Genomic DNA, 23,248 nt, shown 5'->3' with positions numbered 1-23,248 from the left:
TCTACATCTTAAAATCTGATTCTTTTTATTTGTTGTAGGTTTTATTGGGATTTAATAATGCTTATAATGATGGTTGGAAATCTAGTCATCATACCAGTTGGAATCACATTCTTTACAGAGCAAACAACAACACCATGGATTATTTTCAATGTGGCATCAGATACAGTTTTCCTATTGGACCTGATCATGAATTTTAGGACTGGGACTGTCAATGAAGACAGTTCTGAAATCATCCTGGACCCCAAAGTGATCAAGATGAATTATTTAAAAAGCTGGTTTGTGGTTGACTTCATCTCATCCATCCCAGTGGATTATATCTTTCTTATTGTAGAAAAAGGAATGGATTCAGAAGTTTACAAGACAGCCAGGGCACTTCGCATTGTGAGGTTTACAAAAATTCTCAGTCTCTTGCGTTTATTACGACTTTCAAGGTTAATTAGATACATACATCAATGGGAAGAGGTAAGATGCATCTTTTTCTTTTTTAAATCTATATCATGAAACTGTTAAATATGACTGTTTTAAAATGAACAACTGTGCTACATGTAATGAGTTTTATGAAATTCCAGTAGAAAAATGTACTTGACTCCTCTTTTCCATGCATAAGTGATATATTTATATCCCTAAAATATATGATCAATAATAGATTTGAATGAGCTGAAAAAAATAGTGATCATTTTATGCCAATTTATTATATTTTAAAATGAATACACTTTAATTAACAATTATTATCCTGTTCAATACAACCCCTCTCCCACCTTTTTTTTTAATCTATTATGAATACATCAAATACCATCTTTGATAAAGATGTGTAGGGTCTAATTACTAATCTGGTACATCATTAGCTCTACGAGATATTGTGGTTTTTGTCTCCTCTAATATTGAAGTTTCATTGAACTCATGTTTGGTAAAACAGATTGCTTCTTTATTTCCAAGTTGTATATGTAAAGGCTTTGTTTTTAGTGTATTAAAATTTTGCTCACTATTAGGCCTTGCTTATAATAATTTATTATAGTTTCTCCCTATTAGTTCATTTCAAAATACTAAAAAAGAGCATATTCATAAGGGACATTGTACATAGAAAACACAAAGAGTATAGTGAATAAATGGAGTGAATCTGACTAGTCAGACCCATATTTTGCTGAATAGGGCATCTGCTGTTCTCAGACGTGGGTAGGACCTGAGAAGGCTCAGCCAACTGGAGTTTCCAAAGATCTGAGTTAAATCATCATCAAGCAAAGGAGTTTATATCCCTATCTTCAAAGTCTGCATATTAACCATTTGACTTCATTTTCTTCCTAAGTCTTTTTGTATTAATTATAACCTGAATTTTATTGCCTTCATAAACGTTAACAGTCCTAAAGACCTGTAGAATGCCTAAACCAGTACTAATGAAAGTCATATAAAGTCATATACTGGGTATAGATTATTGCTTTACTCCCTACAGAAATACTTTTTAGCATTTTCAAGATAGATTATGCTTTTAAATAAGTCATAAAATGGAAGTTCTGTTTGATTCCTGTGAGGTGGTAGCAGTGTTTTTGTATGTGCTTGTCAGTGACATTTTGGTTCACAGGATTTCAGGAAATGACATGAAATAATAAAACACTGCATAATACACTGATAAAAAGGCATAAAAATGGATCATTCTTAAAATATAGATATGGGATATATTTAAAATCAAATGAAGCACATTTGAGAAATCAGATTCATCTTGTAATTTTTCTCTATATAACACATTCCATCTAAAATGGAATAAATGTTCAGTTCTCAAAGCTCTTTTTATGCTAACTTGAGATTAATACCAAACCAAGATGATTCTTGCTAATAATTTCTAATATTTATTGAAGGCTTATTACATGTCATGTAGTATGTTTGATCCTTTACATGTATTAGGTCACTGAATCTTCCTAACAACTCAATGATGTAGATATTATTGCCATCATTTAACAGAGGAGAACAATTAAATACTATAAGGTAACTTGTCCAGATTCATAGAACTAGTAAGAAGTAGAGCTGGGATTCTAAACTTGGCAATCAGAGTCAGGATCTAGTGCTCACAACTGCAAAACTATGTAAGTTCTTACTATGACATATACTGTTTTAGTTATAAGTATCTTAATATTTTACCATTTTATAGATTGTCTAAGAAATTGTAGGGAACTTTTCTTAAGTAAGACTGTGGGGCATGCAATGCAATAAAGTTGAACAGTACCTTTTAAAACAAGGCCACAGAAAAATATTTTAACAAATATCCTGTGAAAAGAAAGTCACTGATATAAATATCCAGTCAATTAAAAATACAGTAGCAATGTGACTATTTTTAATGTCTTGTGGTTTTAACCCAGTTACCCTAGAGAATGGCAGCAGGATGAACAGATGGCATCCTATCAGATAAAATGGCAGACCATGTGGTCATAGAAGAGCATACTCCTTAACAGCAATGTCCTTTGGCTTCTGGCAGTAATCACAGGAACCTAGATCTGTGTAACATGATGTGTTTTAAAGATGCCATGATATAATTTAAGAACATCAGCTCACTGCTATCATTATTGTAAAATGCAATTTAATATGCACTTACAGACATTTGGTAACCAAGTACATTCAGGCTAGAGCTGTGAGTTGGCAAGATCTTTCTTATAAATAAATGACCTTGGTAATAAATGAACCATAAGCCCATTTAGGTGAAGAATGTTTTCTTGATTATATGATACCCCATATAATATCATGTATCATGGGTATTTAGTGCCTGTTAGTAATACTGTTAAACAGGGAAGAAACAGAAGAATAATTCAGAATTTAATAAAAATTCATCCTTCTATCACCTACATGATTCTAACCATAATCACAAGGAAACTTGAATGATTCCAAAACTGGAAATCTGTCTACCTGATTTTTATAAATGCCACCAGGATATGTTTACAAGTAGAAATATAACAAATAAATCAGAAAAAGTAGCTCTGTGAGCTTTTGAAATAAGAATATAGAGGAAGATGTGAGTTCTCCCACATATCTTTGATTCTGAGTGTTTTAGTACCAAGCTGGCTAATGCTAAATTCAGCAAATTTGGGGAAGTAATGTGTGAAGTCTGGAAGCTGCCACTGTTCTAAATGAATCATTCCTGAGGAAAGCTGCTGCCTTCTATAGGAGACTGCTTCCATCTTCAACAATACATTTTTTTTTTTTCTGGACTGAATTAGTTCAACTGAAAAACAACAAGAAGCCCTGATGCCAGATAAATTAGAAAAATATTATGAATGAGATACAGAAGCTTTGAAATTTTGTCCTTATGTTATTATCATTTCTAAAGCTGAATTAGTGTTTAATACAGGAGGAAATAGCTGATTTGGGCAACTAATTTATGAAACACATGGTGTTAAGAAATGAAGAGGGAAGTTGTTTTCATGAGCCAATTATAAGATCAATAGATTTAGGATGTAAAAATAGCTCTCTGTGACATTAAACTGAAACTTTATATATATTGCCAGGTGAAGTAAAAATCAGAGACATTTTAGATAAATCAAGCCAAAAATGTCTTTTCTTGCAATAGCTAGAAAACTGAGGTGAATCTTTCCCGTTCTTTCATTTGAGTTTAAAAAATTATTGTTTGAATTCAGCATTGTTGTTGTTACTGTATTACAAGTAAAGATTGTGATCCAAGCCAGACTGCTATTTCGTAACCTATCACAAGGGGACCCAATTCTGTATGATCCTTCTAAAAAGAGACATACGGTGAGGAAATCCCTGGAAATTAAATGGAATATGTGACAATCACAAGCCACTGAAGAGATAAAGAGTAGATTAAGAGCTTAGTGAATAGGAGATTATTCAGTTTGTAAAGGTGAAGAGTTCCTTTACAGCTGCTGATCTCAGTCATTTTATCAATAGGAGATGACCTTCAAAATTTTTTTGAGGTTTAGGAAATATTAATTGCAAAGAGAAATGCTACACTGTAATGATTATCTCTGTAGGACTTAATGTCATAGATAAAGCATAAATATTTCATAGTTAATTTTAAAAAGTAGGAAATGCATCATTATATAATAACTATGGCTTTGGAATATATAACTATAATATTTTATTTTTTAATCATCATTTTGAATCTCCCCAACCTCCCTTGTATAGAACTGGGACAAATTACAATTAATTACATACATTTTAGGGCAGGAAAGAGGGCTTGTGGTTTTGATTTTATATGTTTATAGCAATTTCAGATGAATAATGTGTCTTGAACATTTCAATGCTTGTCTTGAAATCAGTATTAGATATTTATACTGGCTTAGAGATGGTTTTATATACAAATCATATATAACAACAGAGAAGTAATAAGGAAATTTATTCTGCAGGGAACTAATGCAGATTACAGTTTCTGTCTTTGGTTAATTTTAGCATTCAAATTGGTGTAAAGTAGAAACTAACTCTTACTATAAATTGCCTGTCTATAATTATACAAATACATATTTTAATTACTTTCATATTTTAAAAAACACATAGGATTCTATGATTTGCCATAAGCAAAGAGCAGAGTTGTCCCAAACCTGCCCTGTACTAGATCTTAGAGAGGCTCCCTATTGCTTATCACATCAAATCTGTGTTTCTTTGCTGTGCCTACAAGGCTCTCCAGCACATTGTTCCCTGCTCTTACCATTGTCACTTCATATTTGCACTCAACTCTTTTCTGTTTGTTTGTGTTTTTGTTTTACAGTGCTGCTTGCAGGAAATGATTCTTTCTGCCTCTATAATTTTACTCCTGCTACATCTCTGATTTGGAAAGGCTTTTTTTTTTTTTTCTGTCACTCCTTTAAAAATCAGACTTTAGGCCAGGCACAGTGGCTCACATCTATAATCCCAGCACTTTGGGAGACTGAGATGGGTGGATCACCTGAGTTCAGGAGTTCGAGACCAGCCTGGCTAACATGGTGAAAAATATCTCTACTAAAAAATATAAAAATTAACTGGGTATGGTGGCAGGTGCCTGTAATCCTAGCTACTCTGGAGGAGAACCACTTGAACTTGGGAGGCAGAGGCTGTAGTGAACTGAGATCGTTTCATTGTACTCCAGCCTGGGTGACAAGAGCAAAACTCCATCTCAAAAAAAAAAAAAATCAGGCTTAAACTAATTTCTGGAAAGTGTTCTATATTGATGGACTCTACTGTGACAGTCAATACCTTTACAATGAAAATTTCTACTGGCTCTACATGCGTGTGTTCATGATCATTTGGTTACTAATGCTTTATTACACACATTTTCCTTTCCTTTTGCCAAACATAGACATCATAGGGAAGAATCAGTGTCAAATTTTGCCCTTGAATTTTTTGGTATACTAGTGCAGGGTTATAAATACAATAAATGATCAGAGCATGCTTATCCACTAAATACTGGCAATCTCCCATGTTCTAAATCCATTAAATAATAATAAGAGAGTATTCATTCTTCACTCCCAAGGGTTTACTGAGTAATCTGTTATGTGGAGATGCTGCAAATAAGAATAGAAGACAGATGCCAGTTTTGTGAAAAAAGCAGATGTGAGCAAATAATCACAGATGGTGTAAGAAGTAGTGGCACAAATAAGGGAGTGAGCAACATAATTGCTTCTGCACAAGAGGAAGCCTTTGAAGATACTGAACTGAATTTTGAATCTGGAATATGCATTACCAAGCTGAACAAGTGGGCCAGGCAGACCAGTGCCTTCCACAAGACACAAGATACAAGCAGCCTAGTGCAGTAGATGCACATCTCCAGATTAAGTTTAGAGATGTAGACCAGAATTTGTGCTAAGGATAGACTTAATTAAAAGGTACCATTGATGCATTTTAGGCAGGAGATACACATTTTAGAGTGCTACAGAATGAGGATTGGAGGCCACTGTGGATAGAGCTAACACCACCAGTTAGAAGAGAGGTTTATCACTTCCTTGCATTTTTTTGTATGCAGTCAATGTCAAACATACTACTTTCTTAGATAGCTAAAAAAAGGTTTATCTTTGCCAAGTACTCTTGCTGTTGGAAAATGTTTGTATCAGTTAATAAAGTATGATAAGGCCTTCTATGAAGTCTACCTGTAGTGTTTTACTATTTTAAATATCAATTATATTGGAGGTTTTGATTTTTATGGATGTATGGAATGGATTTTATACCAGAAATTAGTGTATGTTTCAACTGCAACATTATTTTCTACGTAATCTAGGGAAAATCACATAAAGCGACTTATTTATGCCCACAAACAATCAACCAGTTGTGAAGTTCAAATGAAATGAAGTATATGGAAGTTATCTGAAATGTTTAAACATATATTTCTGTAATACTTATAATATTTATGTTGACATCTTTCTCAAATTAGCATATCTACCAACACCAACATTCTTACATGTGTGTGAATTGCCTGATATTTTCTGCAAGCAAATATTGATTCTGCTGAAGACCACTAGGTGTCCTCTATTGGTTATGTTACCTTAAGGTTCTATCTTCTAAAATGCCAAACTTTTCTTTGAAATTATTCATTTACACCCTCCTGGAATCATCTATTTTCTTGGCTAGTTCATTTCTTGAAAAAAAAAAAAAAAGAATGGCTATGGATATTCATATATGTAAAATGATATCTAACTATACTTTCTTCTCCAATTACACAGAATTTTAAGTTCCTTCTCTAAACAATTATTAGTATTCTCAGAGAATTGTTTTCAGTATTATATTATGTATTTTTGAATGTGATATCTTAACAGATATCTTAAAGTTTTAATGTGCAATAAAATGAGTTCTGTTTGGAAATGAAATGTTACATCAAGGCAACTGCTCTGTTATCCAGGCTGGAGTGTAGTTGGTTTGATCTTGGCTCGCTGCAATCTCCGCCTCCTGGGTTCAAGTGATTCTCCTGTCTCAGCCTCCTAAGTAGCTGGGACTACAGGTGTCGCCAACACACCTGGTTAATTTTTGTGTTTTTAGTAGAGACGGGTTTCACCATGTTGGGTAGGTGGCCTCGTCTTGAACTCCTGATCTCAGGTAATCCACCCACCTTGGCCTTCCAAAGTGCTGGGATTACAGGCATGAGCCACCATGCCCAGACCCAAGACAACTAAAAAGTTGTAACAGGGTGTGTACGATGTACATATACATATGTTATAGGAAAGGCTTAAGTTTATAAATGCTCTTTGGTCAGTGTCCTGTGGCAGATCTGTATAATCTCAGTGCTTTTGACATGGAAATCTCAGTTAAATGTCAGAATATAAGATCCAATTTGAAATGTTCATGCTTCCTATTTTAAGATTAAAACATTCAACTTTCTTAATGCCTGATCCTTGTCCCAATCTGTGTTCTTGTTTTGCAGGTTTTTCTATAATTCCATGGCTATATATTGATACTAATCAGATTGATACCCAAGTTTCTAAATTATGTACCTAGTTGCTTCAATGTCCACATGACTCAGTGACATCCCTACAAAGATATCTCATGAGCTCCTCAATCTTAGTAGGTTCATTTTTTCTTTAAATCTTCTCCTTCTTCCATATTTCCTGTTACTCAAGTCAGAAATCTAAAAAGTATTCTTTTCCTTCTCTTTCAATTACCAAGAAATAGCCAAGTCCTACTGGTTCTACTACTTCCCGAGTGTGATTTGAATCCTGTAACTTCTTCACTTGACCGCCTTACCACCATCCTAGTCCAAGCAAACTTCAGTTGTCTCTCATCTGGATTTCTATACTCAATTCATAACTGTATTTTTAAAAATTCACCCTTGCTTGCCTTCTCAGGAACTCAAAAGTGATAGTTTTGAAGAGTAACTATTACCATATTACCCACCTGCTGAAAATATTTCTGTAACTTTTCATTACTGTCAATATACAATCCAATATTCAAGGCTCTTTGAAATTTGTTTCTGGCCAAACTCTCAACCTGAGAAACCCTTTGCTCATTATTCTTTAACTATGTTGAACCTCTTTAGTTTGTCAAACACCACATTTCAAATCCTATGTTTCATGTTCATGAAAATATGTGTTCATGTTTTCTAGAACTTTGTTCCTTTCAACAGTTTCAGATTAGCCAACTCGCTTTATTTAAGCATCGCTTCCTTCAGGTAGAATTAACTAATCTCTCAAATGTAGTTAGTTCCATCTGTAATGGATCTGGTATAGCTCCTTGTGCTTCTGCTTTGTAACAGTCATCACTTTTGTAATTTCTCTGTATCTGTGCCTTTAAAACTACATATTAGACTCCAAAAGGACAAATATCAGAGCTTTCCTGCATCTTCAGCTCCTAGCATAGTGTCTGGGAAATAATTGGGCTCTAAAATACTTGCTAAGTGATTTCAGTTATTTCCGCAATGGAACTTCAGTAGGAAAATAAAACATGTAAATAAACAAACCAATAAATAAAACAACAATGTATTGAATCCAGTGTTACAAGCATTTATTGTGTAAACAACAAAACCAAGAGAGAGAGATATTATATATGAGTGTGTCATAGAGAGTAGAAGAGAGGTTCTAGGGTAAGCACGCTAAATATGGCCACTTTCAAATCTAAGTGTGAAAGTGTATGTCCTTCTAAGTGGCAAAGTCTGGGGAATATTCCAAGGGAATTTAGAAATCATGGAAAAATTAATCAATTTCTTCATTGAGAGAATGGGGATAATGATAATTTTTGTGTCCAATCTCACAGAATCTAAGGTTCAAATGAGATGTTATTGTTGAACATATACTTTGAAACTAAAAAGTTCATAGAAATTTAAGTTATATTATAAATGTTTCTATGAATTTAAAATGTAAAAATCTCAAAAAGGAGTTCAGTTATTAGCCCTTTATTGTGCTTATTGCCCTGGCAAATATTGAAAGAATTATGAATACTATTATGCATTGCTTTTTTTTTTTTTTTTTTTTTTTGAGACTGAGTCTCCCTCTGTAGCCAGGCTGTAGTGCAATGGCACAATCTTGGTTCACTGCAACCTCCGCCTCCTGGATTCAAGCGAGCTTCAGCTTCCCAAGTAGCTGGGATTACAGGTGCCTACGGCCACACCTGGCTAATTTTTTTTGTATTTTTAGTAGACACGGGGTTTCACCGTGTTAGGGACGAAACGATCTCCTGACCTCGTGATCTGCCTACCTCAGCCTCCCAAAGTGCTGGGATTGCAGGAGCGAGCCACTTCGCCTGGCCACATTGCTCTTTCTTTAGAGATGAGGTCTTGCTCTTTTGCCCAGGCTAAAGTGCAATGGTAGGATTATAGCCCACTGCAACCTTGAACTCCTAAGCTCAAGGGATCTTCCCACACAATTGGGATTATAGGTGCATGCCACCACTCCTGGCTAATTAAAAAAATTTTTCTTTTGTACAGATAGGGTCTTGCAGTATTCCCCTGGCTGGTCTGGAACTCCTAGCCTCAAGCTATCATCCCACCTCAGCCTCCTAAAACACTGCGATTACAAGCATGAGCCAATGTGCCTGGCCCTTATTATGCATTACTTCTGCCCAAAATATACCAACTGAAGAACTGAAGTAGCAGATGAATCAGGCTAATTTAGGACAAAGCACATTTAGCCTTACATTTATCCAGTTTCTGAATAGATTACTTAGTTTTTCCTTTCATTGTGCATGCAGATACCATATATATTATGGCTGCTGCTATTTTAGACTCATTTGTGTGCTATTTAAGTTGATAATACTATTGGTTTATGAATGTTGTAGACACAATTCGTTATGTGCTTCTGGTTTAAACTTGAAATCTGGTTCTATTGCCAGAGTGTTTTATAATAAGCGTGTGTTACTTTAATTATCCTAGTAATTATCTCAGTTGAATGGGTCACTTTAGTTGGTCTTGTATATGGTGCGCCTATCTACAAACAAGAAAGGTGTGATGATACATAATGGACGTTGGAAAATGGTATAGTGACATCCAAGAATATTTTATTGTTACAAATAACTAGGTGAAATTAAACTTATCTCTGAAGAAAATGCTAAATATACTTACGTAATGAAAAGGAAAATATATGCCTTTTTACTATCAATTTCTAATAAATCAGGCTTTCACTTTAGTCTGATTCAATGTCAAAGGTGTTTTTACTAATTTAAAATACTTTGGAAAACAAGATTATGCCTGCATTATTTCAAAAGAATGATTGATGTGAATATAATTGGGCAAAGCATACTATTTGAAGTATATCAGCAATTGTCACAGAAAGTCAGTTTATGAGGCATTATAACTGTATTATGAAAGCTCAAGAGTAAATAAAATTAGAGCCCTTCAGTTGCACCAGATAATGGCTGAGGAAGACCTGCTTTGACTTCTCTTTCTGTCTTGCTGATGTTTGCAGTTTAGATTTTGTATTATATGAGTCGTATCTTAGTGTGAAAAGGAAATGCATTTGGTTGGTTATGTAAGTCTGGTGGCTATTTTGAGTTAAATCTGCCATTTAGACCATTTTTTTAAGACAGCTAAATTCCTTATTACATTTTAAAGTGAAAGTAGACATTGAGTACGGACTCTGGAGGCTGGTCTCAGGGCTCCCGATAATTTAAAGCAGTTGCAAAATAAAGAAATGGTAGCTATTTTTAAATAATCTTATCTAAGTCAGGAGTAGTGGAATCAGATAGAGATTGTTTCCCATTGAGATTGTTTATGGGTCAGAATATTCACAATAATCTATTATTTCAATTTGCTGTTTTTGTTGTTTTTGTGGGGATATGAGTTGAGAACGGGGGGAATGCAGAATTCTGAAATGAGTGTCAGGAGTATCTTGTGCAAGTCATTTTCAGACATTTTTCTCATATTTAAAAAACATGGATGACAGCTCCTACTTGGTTGATAATCAAATGGAAAATTCATATGAAAGTGCTTTGTGAACTCTAAAATTGAAAATCTCTAGAGCATATTTATATAAGATATAATTAGCATGTCAAGTTAATTCACTGATTCTTTCACAGAATCTATGAAGGAATGAAATTTTTTTCCTTCCTCAATATTCTGGCTCATGCCTAAGATTTAAATAGTAGAATCTGGATTGTGGTAAAATGTGCTTTTAAATTTAGAATCCAGGAAGTATATCTACCTAACCATACCTAGCAGTAATGCTTGGGAGATCAACTAGCTTTGTGAATGTGACAGTTTCTTAGTGCGGGAAGTAGTTCTCCATTGTGTGAAAATATTCATTTTCATGATACTAAGGAGAAGGATAAATGTTCAGAACAACTCCTTTCAGTTAACTGGCAATGAATCACAAGCATTCGAATTGATAGGTTTTAACAATGCTGTACAATTAAAACATATTGCCTCATTTTTATCTAGACTGAAATTTAGAGAAATGTAGCACTAGATAATCTTTAATCTAGTAAAGACAACTTCTCTTTCTTCTCCTTACACATATTTGTTGTAGAAGCAAGACAACTTTGTAATAACAGTAATTACCAAGGAATGCCAGTAATTACCAATCTGTTGGGAAAGAGTTATTGAAGAACTTCTAGATTTATAATCTTTTAGGCTCACATAAGCATTGGCTTTAGAATAATATTAGATGGTATATAGATTGCAAAGTAGTATATACATTTACTCTCTTGACGGCTAGGTTATGAGTAATGGATTCTTGAAGTTCTAAGTGACCAGTTTTGTGCTCTCAAACATTTATTGAGAATTCTGATATTAATAACTAAAATTTCACTATTGGGAATGACTAATTTATGTTTCAATGTCTTTATTATCTTCAAGAGTATCCTAGAAAATGTCAAATGTGCGTTAAGCTATTACTAGATAACATGTTAGCAGGCTATTGGTTGACAGGGAGCTGAGAGTAATTATACAGAAAGGATAAGTACATGAATATGAGTGTCACAACCTGAGGGAGAGAATGTGCATTTATATGAGTGGGAGGTTCAACCAGAATGTGGTGAGTTTAGATTGACTGGCAGAGGAGAAAGGAGGGCACCAGTAAGCAATAAAAATAATAATAAAAAGAAATCACGGTTTTGTGGAAGTCTTCCTGCCTCTGCATTATCAGGATTTGCCTAATGTCAAAGATGACTGTTTTAGTGTTACTGGGAACCTCACCAACTAAATCCTTTGCCCTTTTATCATTTAGTTGAATCATTATTTCAGATATTTCAGAAATTTTCAATGGCTTGAAATTAAAAGATAAGCCTATGCCTTCAGGTGAAAAAAATTTTTAGTGAGCACATGTTGCAGTAAAAAGCTGTGATTTTTGAAGAACTCTGTTTAGTACTACATTTCTTAAATGTATGATTTTATACAACCATTTAACATTGTATATGTAATTATATACTAGCTATACAAAATAAAAATGAGAGGTCTTCACATGAAAATTTCATATCTTTATAATATCAAATATAGAACTTGAACTTAATCATATATTAATTGGCCATATGTATACCATATGCTTAGCTGTGTTATCTTATATAAAAATGAATAATAACCACTGCTAAAAGAGAATATGTATTTTTGTGAAGGAATTAGAAAAGGAAATAAAAAATTATAACAGGTGTATGTGAATTCCCATCTATTATAAATTATTAAATAGAATATTTTGAGAATGGCTCTAAAGCTGCATTTTGGCTCCATTTGAAAGACCTCCTCAATCTATTTAGAAAGGCTTCTAAGAAAGCAGGAAGTGGGGAATAGTGACGTTTTGGCCAGATGATTACAATCCTTTGATTAGCCCATTGAAATAAAAAAGGGGCTGTTACATATCATGCTTTACTAAAATGTGAGATTTCCCAAGTTTTAGAAACAAAAAAAAAATTATTTAAAATAATGTTAATACTGTTTTGAGATTGCAAAATAACTTTCTTATGCTAGAATATGAGACATTCATTTGCATTCAAATCATACACATTTATGAAAGATCCCTAAATTTTTTTTTTGGAAGAAAGAACAATGTATTTTAATTTTATAGACAGTCTTACAAACTCTGCATTTAGTCAGATAACAAAAAGGAAACTTAGTTCCCCCCTCTCTCTCTCTTTTTCTTGTAGTATGGATGACCTTGTAGGAGACTCTTAACCAGAAAATGTATCACAATTACTAAATAGACAGTTGGAAATATCTAACAGATTATCAAGAAACTGCTGCATTCAGGCACTTGAGTGACCAACAGCAAATCAGTTATCCTGTAGTTCTGAAAATACTTACCTTATTCAAAATTATTCATTTGTCTTCACATTTTCCATGAGTATATTATTGATTTACTTGCACCCCCCAGCTTCTATTTCAGCATGGAGTCACTTCCAACATCTGTGTCTGTTGTGGCTATTGTTAGAGAATCCGTGTGTTGATAGATTCTGTTTGAAAAACCAATGCATTCTTTCCACTAAAAGGTGTTGTAAAATATCTCTTCAATAGTAGGACTATTTATTGATGGTGTTTTTATTGTCATTGCTGTTGTTAATCTTGTTATGGGCAGGTAGTGAAATTACCCAGAATTTCAGGTTAGATAATACCTATTTTATAAGACGTGAGAGGTCAAAGGACCCCAGCTTTAATTCTTACCCTTAGGAAATCAGTTCCTTTCTCTGTTTCCCAAGAAAACAAGATCTTGCTAATACTATGAATGTTTAAAATCGCTTTTACCTTTATGGAAGCAAAATTTTTTCTTTATCCTCCTCTTTTGTCATATTTCCCACCAGAAGATTTGCTAACAGAATGTCAGCAAAATATCTATTTGTCATTTTTTTATTACTGGGAGAAAACAAATATAATTTCCTTGTCAGGAAACGGACACACAGACACACAGACACAAACACAGACACATACACACACACACACACACACCACACTCTCATTCACAATGGAGACTTAGCATAGGATCAAGGAAGTCCTATTTCAGAGACTCAGGATACTATAAATTCCATTGTCCCTTGAACTGAAGAATGGAGTATTGAGGTTGAGGAAACCAGTGTGATCTACCCCTTGATACAAAATAAATGTCATTTATTTTCTGCCTTTTAAAACAGAAAAAAGCCCCATAACATTGTATAAAAAATAAAAGCAATTAAGAAGATCACTAAATTCAAGATAGAACATTTCCAAATTGGCAAAATATCTTGCTCAACTTGCAAGACCAAAACATATCAGATTGATTATTTTCCTTTGTACCCAGTATAACTCTGGATGATAGTTTCTTTTGTTCACTTATTATTTGATATGAAAAGCAAATGCTTCAGCTTAAGAACCACAACTTAAATTTGTTGTAATTTTACAATAGTTATTTTAGAAACAAATTCTCCTAAATTATGTGATTTTAAAAGTTCAATTTTTTTCCAAAGAAGCAATCAAAATAGTTTCCTCAAAGCTCAGTCATGCAAATAATGTTATTGTTACAGACTTGAGCCTACAAAGTAAAGAATCTAGGAGATAGTTTCCTTGGAATGTTTTCCCAGAGTTTTTAGAAATCTTGATCAACATTCTCCAGTGTGTAGTCTGTGAGTTGTTAATTGTTTCCTGGAGACATTTTTTTTTTTCCAGTATTGGGAATGTTATCATGTGGGCTAAAGTATCGTAGTAGCTTCTCACAGCAAATGTTAATATGTTGCTCCCAGTACATAACTATCATAGGTGGGTTTGTGGTCTTGCTTCTTGTCATCTCATACCTGGATGTAGACTGACTAAGCAGCTTCCATCATGACCATTGTCAGTCATTTTGACAGGGAGATAGATAGCTCTGTAGGGTTTTAAACAATCAGACTCAGAAGTAATATATTTCAGTTCTTACAACTTTTTGGCCAGAATGTCACATGACCTCAACCAGCTGCAAGAAAGTCAAGAAGAGCAATCTACCAACTAACTGGGAGTCAGATAACTGAAGCAATTTGCTTAATAGCATTACTTCAGTAGTTGGACTAGCTGAGAGACGGAGACAGGGTATGCCTTGAACGGATCACCAAGTTGGCCCGTGACTAACTTACATTACCTTTGTATCTGTTCAAATTAAAATGACCAACCAGGTTGATCTCTTTGTTTTTCTCTCATGGATGTTTTTGGTCTCAGACAACCATCGGGCTAGCTAATGAGGTCATAATAGAGGAAATGTGATCTACATTTTTATAATACAGCTGCTGTATGGCCCATTATTTGATTATTCATTTTTCTTGTTTTTTGAATAAATATATATTGGACTCATATGCTATGCATATAGGTTACAACAGTAAATAAAAACTAATTTCTTTTTTTAAACAGCCTAAAATCTAGTTATATGAGTAAAAAAACAAACAAACAAAAATAACAGTTCTCTTTGAGGATGTATAACAGCTTTAGAGGCTAGGGAAGGCTCTGGAGAGAAAGTGATACCTGAACTGAGATTTATAAGAAGGCTAGGACTTATGGAAAAAGCCAAAGAAATACATTGTAACCAAGGTAAATTCCTTAAGTCAAAAGACATGTAAGCAATTTTTCAAGAAACTTAGGTCTGAATAGGTGAGGTATACAGAGATGAGGTTGCAAAGATAAGTTGGTATTTTGAAAGTCAAATTAAAGAGTATAGACTTTGTCCCTGAGGACAATAAGAAACCTTTGAAAGGTTTTAGGCAACACCATGGTATGTTTAGCAAACACAGTGTTTACTGTGGAGCCTGTTTACTATGGAGCCACATGCTATTCTAAGCTCTTAAAAATATTAATTTCATTAAGCTCCATAGTGACTCTGTGAAGTCGGTAGTATCATCATCACTATAAAAAGGTGAAGAAGCTGAGGCACAGAGAGATTATTAACAACCTGTCTATATTGCATAGCTAGTAAATGATCGTGCCAGGAAATAAATCCACACTCCATGATTCAAAATCTTGAATAGATCTTGCTCCCTCTCTGCTTAAATATGACTCAAACTAGTATACATACGGTTTGGAAAGAGACAGGTAAGATTTCAAGCAGGGTTTCTATTCAGTGGCATGTGCTATAACTTGGACAAGAGAGAAAGAATTAGGGGGCCAGTGATGGTACTACCTACCATATGATCTCCTTCCCATGATCATAAGGTGCTTAAAAAGCTGATAGACGTTCTTTTAGGTATTAACAGGAACTGGCACTTACCCTGGGTGACTCCCTCAGAGCAGCCTCTTGGGTATATCAATTATAAAGTAATCTTTATTTTACTTAGTTTTTGTAAGTGAACTCAACCTTAATAGGAATTTAAATTACTCCATTAATGGAAGTACCAGTTTCCAGGCTTCAAAACATTAGATTTAGTGTGAGTTTAATAATTTATTAATTGTGGATGAATATTAGCATAATTTAATTTCCTAACTTTCACACTAAAAAGAATTACAATGCTTAAGATTTAGATTTTTGTCCAATCAAATAGGGAGCACATGTTATAAATGTATGATAGAATCAGAATAATTCTTTTACAAGGAAAACTTACTGTACTTGAAATTTTGAGAACACTTGAAATATAAGCAATAAAACCCAGATCTTAAGTGTTACAATATATACATTTTACTGATAATGTGTTACTTTTGTTTGGACTTTGTTTTTTAAGCTATTCAGACTTAGGAAGTACTTACAAATTAACTACTTTAGGATTCTTTGGCTACCAATAAATTATATTACTATCATATGTTTAATTATCTTTGAGTTTTACACCTTACTCTAATTTATGGAGAATCACTTCATTGCCAAGAATATGGTCTATCTTAGTGAATGTTCTATATTCGCTCAAGAAAATGTCTTTTGCTATTATTGATTAGAATGTTCTGTAATGGTCAATTAGGTCAAATTTGCTCAATTAACAATGTTGTTCAGATCTTCCAAATCCTTACTGATTTTATGATTGCTTGGTCTCACAGTTCTTGAGAAAAGGACATTAATATACTAAGCTATGATTTTGCATTTGTCCATTTCCCCTTTCAGTTCTATCAGTTTTTTGTTGTATATACTTTGAAGCTATGCTGTTAATTTCATACATAATTAGGATTGTTATGTCCTGTTGGTGAATTGGTTCCTTTATCACTATGAAATGGCCCTCTTGACCTCTGATATCTACTTTATTGGATATTAATATTGCCACTGTACTTTAATAATTGTATGATATATATATATATATATATATAAAATATTATATTTTCTTTTCTTGTTTTTTACTTTTTTGAGATGAAGTTTCACTCTGTTGCCCAGGCTGGAGTGAAATGGCATGATCTCAGCTCATGGTAACCTTCACCTTCCAGGTTCAAGTGATTCTCCTGCCTCAGCCTCATAGCTGGGATTACAGGCACCTGCCAGCAAGCCCAGCTAATTTTTCGTAGTTTTAGTAGAGTCGGGGTTTCACCACATTTGCCAGGCTGGTCTCGAACTCCTGACAAGTGATCCACCACCTTGGCCTCCCAAAGTCCTAGAATTACAGGCATGAGCTACTGCACTCGGTCTCATATTTTATTTTCAATGTGTGTATTTAAAGTGAGCTTTTTGTAGATAATATGTAGTTGAGTCTTGGTTTTATTTATCAAACCTGACAATCTATGCCTTTTAATTGGAATACTGAAATCATTTATATTAATGTTTTTGTTTTCTTCTAATAAGCATTTTATCCAGAATTGTATACTTATTAATATGCTTCTAGTAACCAAAGTTTTTGCAAAGATTCAGAAAAGTTTGCCCCCTTTTTAGTAGCTTTTGTTCTATCTTTCCCTTTGTGATTTTTTTTAAGTAGGTGATTTTTTGAGACCTTTATGAAAGAGTTTACAGTGTAGATAATAAAACAATAATAGGAATGAGTATTCTTAGTAAGCAGAGCCAGGGCCTGCATTATTCAGTTTAGGCTTTTGATGGTGTGGGAGAATGTGAACCATGTGAAGTAGTGATATTAGGTAGATATTAATGTGTTCATTTTTTTACTTCAGTCACTTTCTACCTTGACAGGACCAACTTTTATCACACCAAGAGAAGTAAAGAACGATGTATGAAAATACCAGTTGCTTGGCAGTTTATTATTTATTTATGCTACCATGTTCCAGTGCTTTCTGTAGACAGAAGTGTTAAAAAAGCTAATCCTAGCACTTTGGGAGGCTGAGGTGGGTGGATCACGAGGTCAAGAGATCGAGACCATCCTGGTCAACATGGTGAAACCCCATCTCTACTAAAAATACAAAAATTAGCTGGGCACGGTGGCGCATGCCTGTAGTCCCAGCTACTCGGGAGGCTGAGACAGGAGAATTGCTTGAACCCAGGAGGCGGAGGTTGCGGTGAGCCGAGATCGCGCCATTGCACTTCAACCTGGGTAACAAGAGTGAAACTCCGTCTCAAAAAAAAGCTGCTAGTTTTTGAGTTCTCTACTCTGGTGTGGAAATCCATTATTATTTATTTTCCTCTATACTTTTATAGAATTCACAAATAAAATTAGATATAGTTAAATAAAGTTATCTAAAATTTCACGAAGAAACTAAGAATATTGCTGACATTTGGGTTGTAACTGGTTTATGAAACCATGGGGTGATTATTCTTCCAATAAAGCCCACATTTAGGATTATGTTATGACATTTTTCTTGTACACAAGCTCACACATAATGCCCTGCCACTCAAGTAAAATAAATATATGTTTATTTCCCTTCATTCCTATTTTTCCTAAAGTTAAACATTATATTCACAGAAAAAAACTGAATATGATAGACTCTATCTTGACTCTGCCCTAATATGGGTGTTCTTGGATTTTATTTTATAAACAAGGAAATTATTTTATTCTCAAAGCATATGTGTGGTACAAAGTAGACACATTAGGTTTCATTTTGACAAAAAGTGACTTAAAAATCTGCCATCTACTATTATTTCAGTGTTGTGTTACAGTAGAAATGTAGGATGCTGTAATCAACTGTTGATGACAATCTCTTTTGCTTTCCCAGATCAGTGAAAAAAAAAATCACCATGGTTGCACCTGGTCCATAGTGGAGCATTTGGAGTGATGGCTCAGTATAATGCATATCATCTTGAGGATGAGATAGAACACTATATATCTTTCTCACATGATGCAAACTGATCATATGCAATCATATCCAGATTATTTTGGAGAAAAAAGTGACATGTGTAACTTAGTATGAGGCAATATTCCTGCTATTCAGATGTGAAGCCTTCCAATGACTTGGTGTGATAAATGGCTGATTTTGCAGGTCCTACATTTCAATGTCAGTTACCAAAAAGAAAACTGTCATCTAGACAGAAAGAACAAGATGAAATAAGAATTACCAGAATTACAGAATTGTATTTCTTCCTGCCTGAAGGCATAGTCATCTTATTCGGCATCAGCTCTTAAAGAGTTTGACTTTGAGAAATGTATTTGGAAAGAAGTGCAGGAAAATGAATGAACCCAGTTACACACACACACACAGTATATACATATATATGGCACGTGTGTATATATGGCATGTTTATATACGCTAATCATGTATATGTATGTTGCATACGTATATGTATATAAAACACTATTACCTTCTCTGTGTGGTTTTTTAAACTTTAGTTTTTTAATTAGATCTTATAACTCTGTGCATTTTCTGATTAAAACCTTCTAAAATTTAGAATTAACTTGACCAGGGCCCTGAATGATTCCCTGCTGACCCTTTAAACTCAGCTTGTATCATTCTCCCCTTTTGCAGACTGTTCACTAGCTGTATTAGACTTTCCTAGAAGCTTGGTTCTTCCTTAGGAATTTTTGCATTGGTTGTTTTCTCTGCCTCCTCAATCTTAGATCTTAACCTTCACAAATAGATATTTCCTGAACACCTTTAGCTAAAGTTGCTACTCCTGTATATTTACCTTCACATCATGAGTCATTGTTTATTGGCATTTATAATGGTTTTGTTTATGTGTTGGTTGCCTGCTTTGCCACTGTTTTTCTCTGCTAGGATGCTGGGTGGTTCATAATTGATTAGTACACCATTCTCAGTGCTTAGATACTACCTGCCACATGGTGAGCACTCAGGAGTGATTGTTGAAGGATGTTTCCCAGGAGCAGCACACTGCTGATTGTGCAGCGATTTCCATGTCAATGTTCAGAAGAGCCAGTCTAAATACTCATATAATTATTTTCAACAAAGAAGCATTATTAGATGTTTATTTGTAATTAAAATTAATAATCTTTCACAATTATAAAATTGATAAGTGACAGTAAAGTGGTGTGATTGACATACACATGATATGGGTTGTGTTTCTGCCTCTAATGAGCTATGTAATCATGCTACACCTATATTTTCCTATCTATAGAGTAGGGTTAAGAATAGATAACTCATGGGGATGTTGTAAAGACTGAATGAGCTAGTGTCTCTGTAAAGAGTCCAAGGCAAGACCTGAACACAATGCCTGGCACGTAGAAGAAATTTTATGAATTGTGAGCACAAAAATTTTGCCTGTGTCATCCCAAATTTTATTTTATTTTTTTGTTGTAAATGTGCCTTCTATGTAAACAAGATAAGAGATTTAATATTAGAGAATGATCAAAGTAGTGGCCTAATAAGACAATAAAATATTTATTTGATTTTGGGGTTTGCAATAAAATAATAAATTTTACAAAGTACCCTATGTCAAAGCTTAGCTCATTACAATTTTGAAATTCTATTTTATTTGCACCGTATTGATATAGTTTATTAACATATTATTGTTCAAGTTTTTCATATCCCTTTTAGACTTTGAAAAAACTGTAGGTTTTTCTTCTTTCTTATTTTAAAGTTTTCTCCTTCCCAGGTGAGAGTGCTTTTCATTCTATAATTTTATAGGTTAAAATATAAATTAGAGCTCTTCATGTATTTTTTCCCATTTCTTAACTAATCAAGAACAATAGCATCCATAATATGTGAAGGTACTAAGTGCAGTGGGTAGTGGTATGAGGGATTAGGAAGATATGGACAATAAGGCAAGCCTGGGGACTGGGGTGCCCTACCTTATCTTTGCGAATACTGTAGGAAATGCAAACTGTCACTAATTCTACATGTAAATGAATGTTTTTATTTTTGTTTTTGTTTTGGGAGGGAGTCCCACTCTGTCACCCAGGCTGGATTGCAATGGCATGGTCTCGGCTCACTGCAACCTCTGCCTCCCGGGTTGAAGCGATTCTCCTGCTTCAGGCTCCTAAGTAGCTGGGACTACAGGCACGTGCCACCACCCCTGGCTAATTTTTGTATTTTTAGTAGAAACTGGGTTTCACTATGTTAGCCAGGCTGGTCTTGAACTCCTAACCTCATGATTCACCCGCCTCGGCCTCCCAAAGTGCTAGGATTATAGGCATGAAACATCATGCCTGGCCAGATGAATATTTTTAATACCAACATATGGCCTTGCTTTTGATCTAATAACACACTATTAGATCAAACAATTCCATGAGGAAAACTAAGAAAAATATTTTGACCAGGAGCCTGAGGACAGAAGAGGGTCCATGTGCCTTCTCATTATCTCAGAGAGCAACAGATTCCTGGCAAGAAGAGGCCTTGCCTTCCCCGAGTTGTTCACAGCCTCATTACTTACCACAGCTGACCTAAGACACCATCTAGACTTATACCAGTGTGCCCTACATCCCTGTTTGCTTCCATAAACATAGGAGGCCCCAGGCTACTATGTTTCTCATTCCCAAATGGCTTCATACATCCATGATTCTGACCCCATCTTATGCCCCTCTCCAGCGCACATTCCTCACACTTTCTACTAGGTCCTGTGGGGTTTGACGTCTCTATCAACAGAATTCCTCTGGCTTCCAATTCTTCTTTAAGTATCCCATTCACTTCCTTTTTCTCTTTTTTTTTAATTGTATTTTAGGTTTTGGGGTACATGTGAAGAACATGCAAGATTGTTGCATAGGTACACACATGGCAGTGTGATTTGCTGCCTTCCTCCCCTTCACCTATATCTGGCATTTCTCCCCATGATATCTCTCCCCAACTCCCCACCCCCCGCTGTCCCCTACCCTATTTACCCCCAACAGACCCCAGTGTGTAGTGCTCCCCTCCCTGTGTCCATGTGTTCTCATTGTTGAACACTCACCTATGAGTGAGAACATGCGGTGTTTGACTTCCTGTTCTTGTGTCATTCATGTCAGTTCGCTGAGAATGATGGTTTCCAGGTTCATCCATGTCCCTACAAAGGACACGAACTCATCATTTTTGATGGCTGCATAATATTCCATGGTGTATATGTGCCACATTTTCCCTGTTCAGTCTATCATCGATGGGCGTTTAGGTTGGTTCCAGGTCTTTGCTATTGTAAACTGTGCTGCAATGAACATTCGTGTGCATGTGTCCTTAGAGTAGAACGATTTATAATCCTTTAGAGACACTTTAAGGACAATGATTCACCTCTAGCCCTTGCAAGTGGTGACTTTCTCTTTTGCTCATTCTCAGGGCATGCAAGTGAAATAGATGCATTCCTAGATCCTCACTGTCAATTGTAGTCCATTCTGTTCCGCTGATTACTTAACTACTCTTTCTCACTGTTTCCATCTCTAATGCATTGGCCCTATTTTCAGAATAAATCTGGAGTCTGACCACTTCTAACCAGCAATACCCTTACTATTGTATGAAACTACCATCATGTCTTGCGTGGGTTATTATAATCCTCCTAAGTGTTTTATTACTTCTACACTTGCCATACTTGGACTTATGTTTGATATAGCAGCCAGAACATTTCTTTGAGATCCTAAGCCAAATCATGTCATTTCACAGTTCCAAATGTTCCAGTGGCCTCTAATCTAACCAAGAAGCCTGTAAGGTCCTATATTGTCTGACTCCCTACCTCTATGACCTCACCTTGTATTATACAGTCCTTGTTTATTTCCTCTAGTCACACTAGCTCCCTGCCGTACCTGGAACTTGACAAGAGTGCCCTCGACTTACCGTTTTTGTATGAGTTCTTTCCTCTCCTAGGAATATGCTTTCACCAGATATCCCCTCATCTTTCACTTCCTTCAAATCTTTATCAAATGTCATATTATCATTGAGATCTTCCTTGACTACTTTATATAAAGTAATAATCCTCTCCTCATTATTAGTTATCCATCCTGCTGTGTTTTATTTTTTCTTCATGGAACTTGTCACTTCATGTAGTATACTTTGCTTCTCTCTCTCTCTCTCTCTCTCTCGCTCTCTCTCTCTCTAAGAATGAGACCTCTAGGAACATGAGATTTTCTTTCATTATTGTGTAGTCATCTTCGCCCAAAACAATTTCTAGGAGTTAATAATGACAATTTATAGTCATTACTTGTTGAATGAATAGCTAAATGATCTTACCACACTTTTGAATTATAATAGTTAGGATTCTTTACTTCAAACACAAGGAGATATTTCTCTACCTGAAAGAAG

At 34.8% G+C, this 23,248-nt stretch overlaps 1 protein-coding gene across 1 annotated transcript in view; it reads left to right on the top strand.

Moving 5' to 3' along the window:
• The window catches only part of HCN1 (hyperpolarization activated cyclic nucleotide gated potassium channel 1), a 388,448-nt gene that overhangs the window by 44,866 nt on the left and 320,334 nt on the right, over positions 1-23,248 (top strand). The window contains exon 2 of the mRNA XM_012449553.2: positions 39-462. Coding sequence (XP_012304976.1) covers positions 39-462 — 424 coding nt within the window. The remainder of the gene's footprint in view (positions 1-38; positions 463-23,248) is intronic.

Source organism: Aotus nancymaae, unplaced genomic scaffold (genome assembly GCF_030222135.1).
Source record: "Aotus nancymaae isolate 86718 unplaced genomic scaffold, 86718_ANA_hifiasm-v0.15.2.pri h1tg000014l, whole genome shotgun sequence".
NCBI classification, from domain to species: domain Eukaryota; kingdom Metazoa; phylum Chordata; class Mammalia; order Primates; family Aotidae; genus Aotus; species Aotus nancymaae.
The sequence above is the reverse complement of the archived record's forward strand: the minus strand, read 5'-3'. Positions and strand labels throughout refer to the sequence as shown.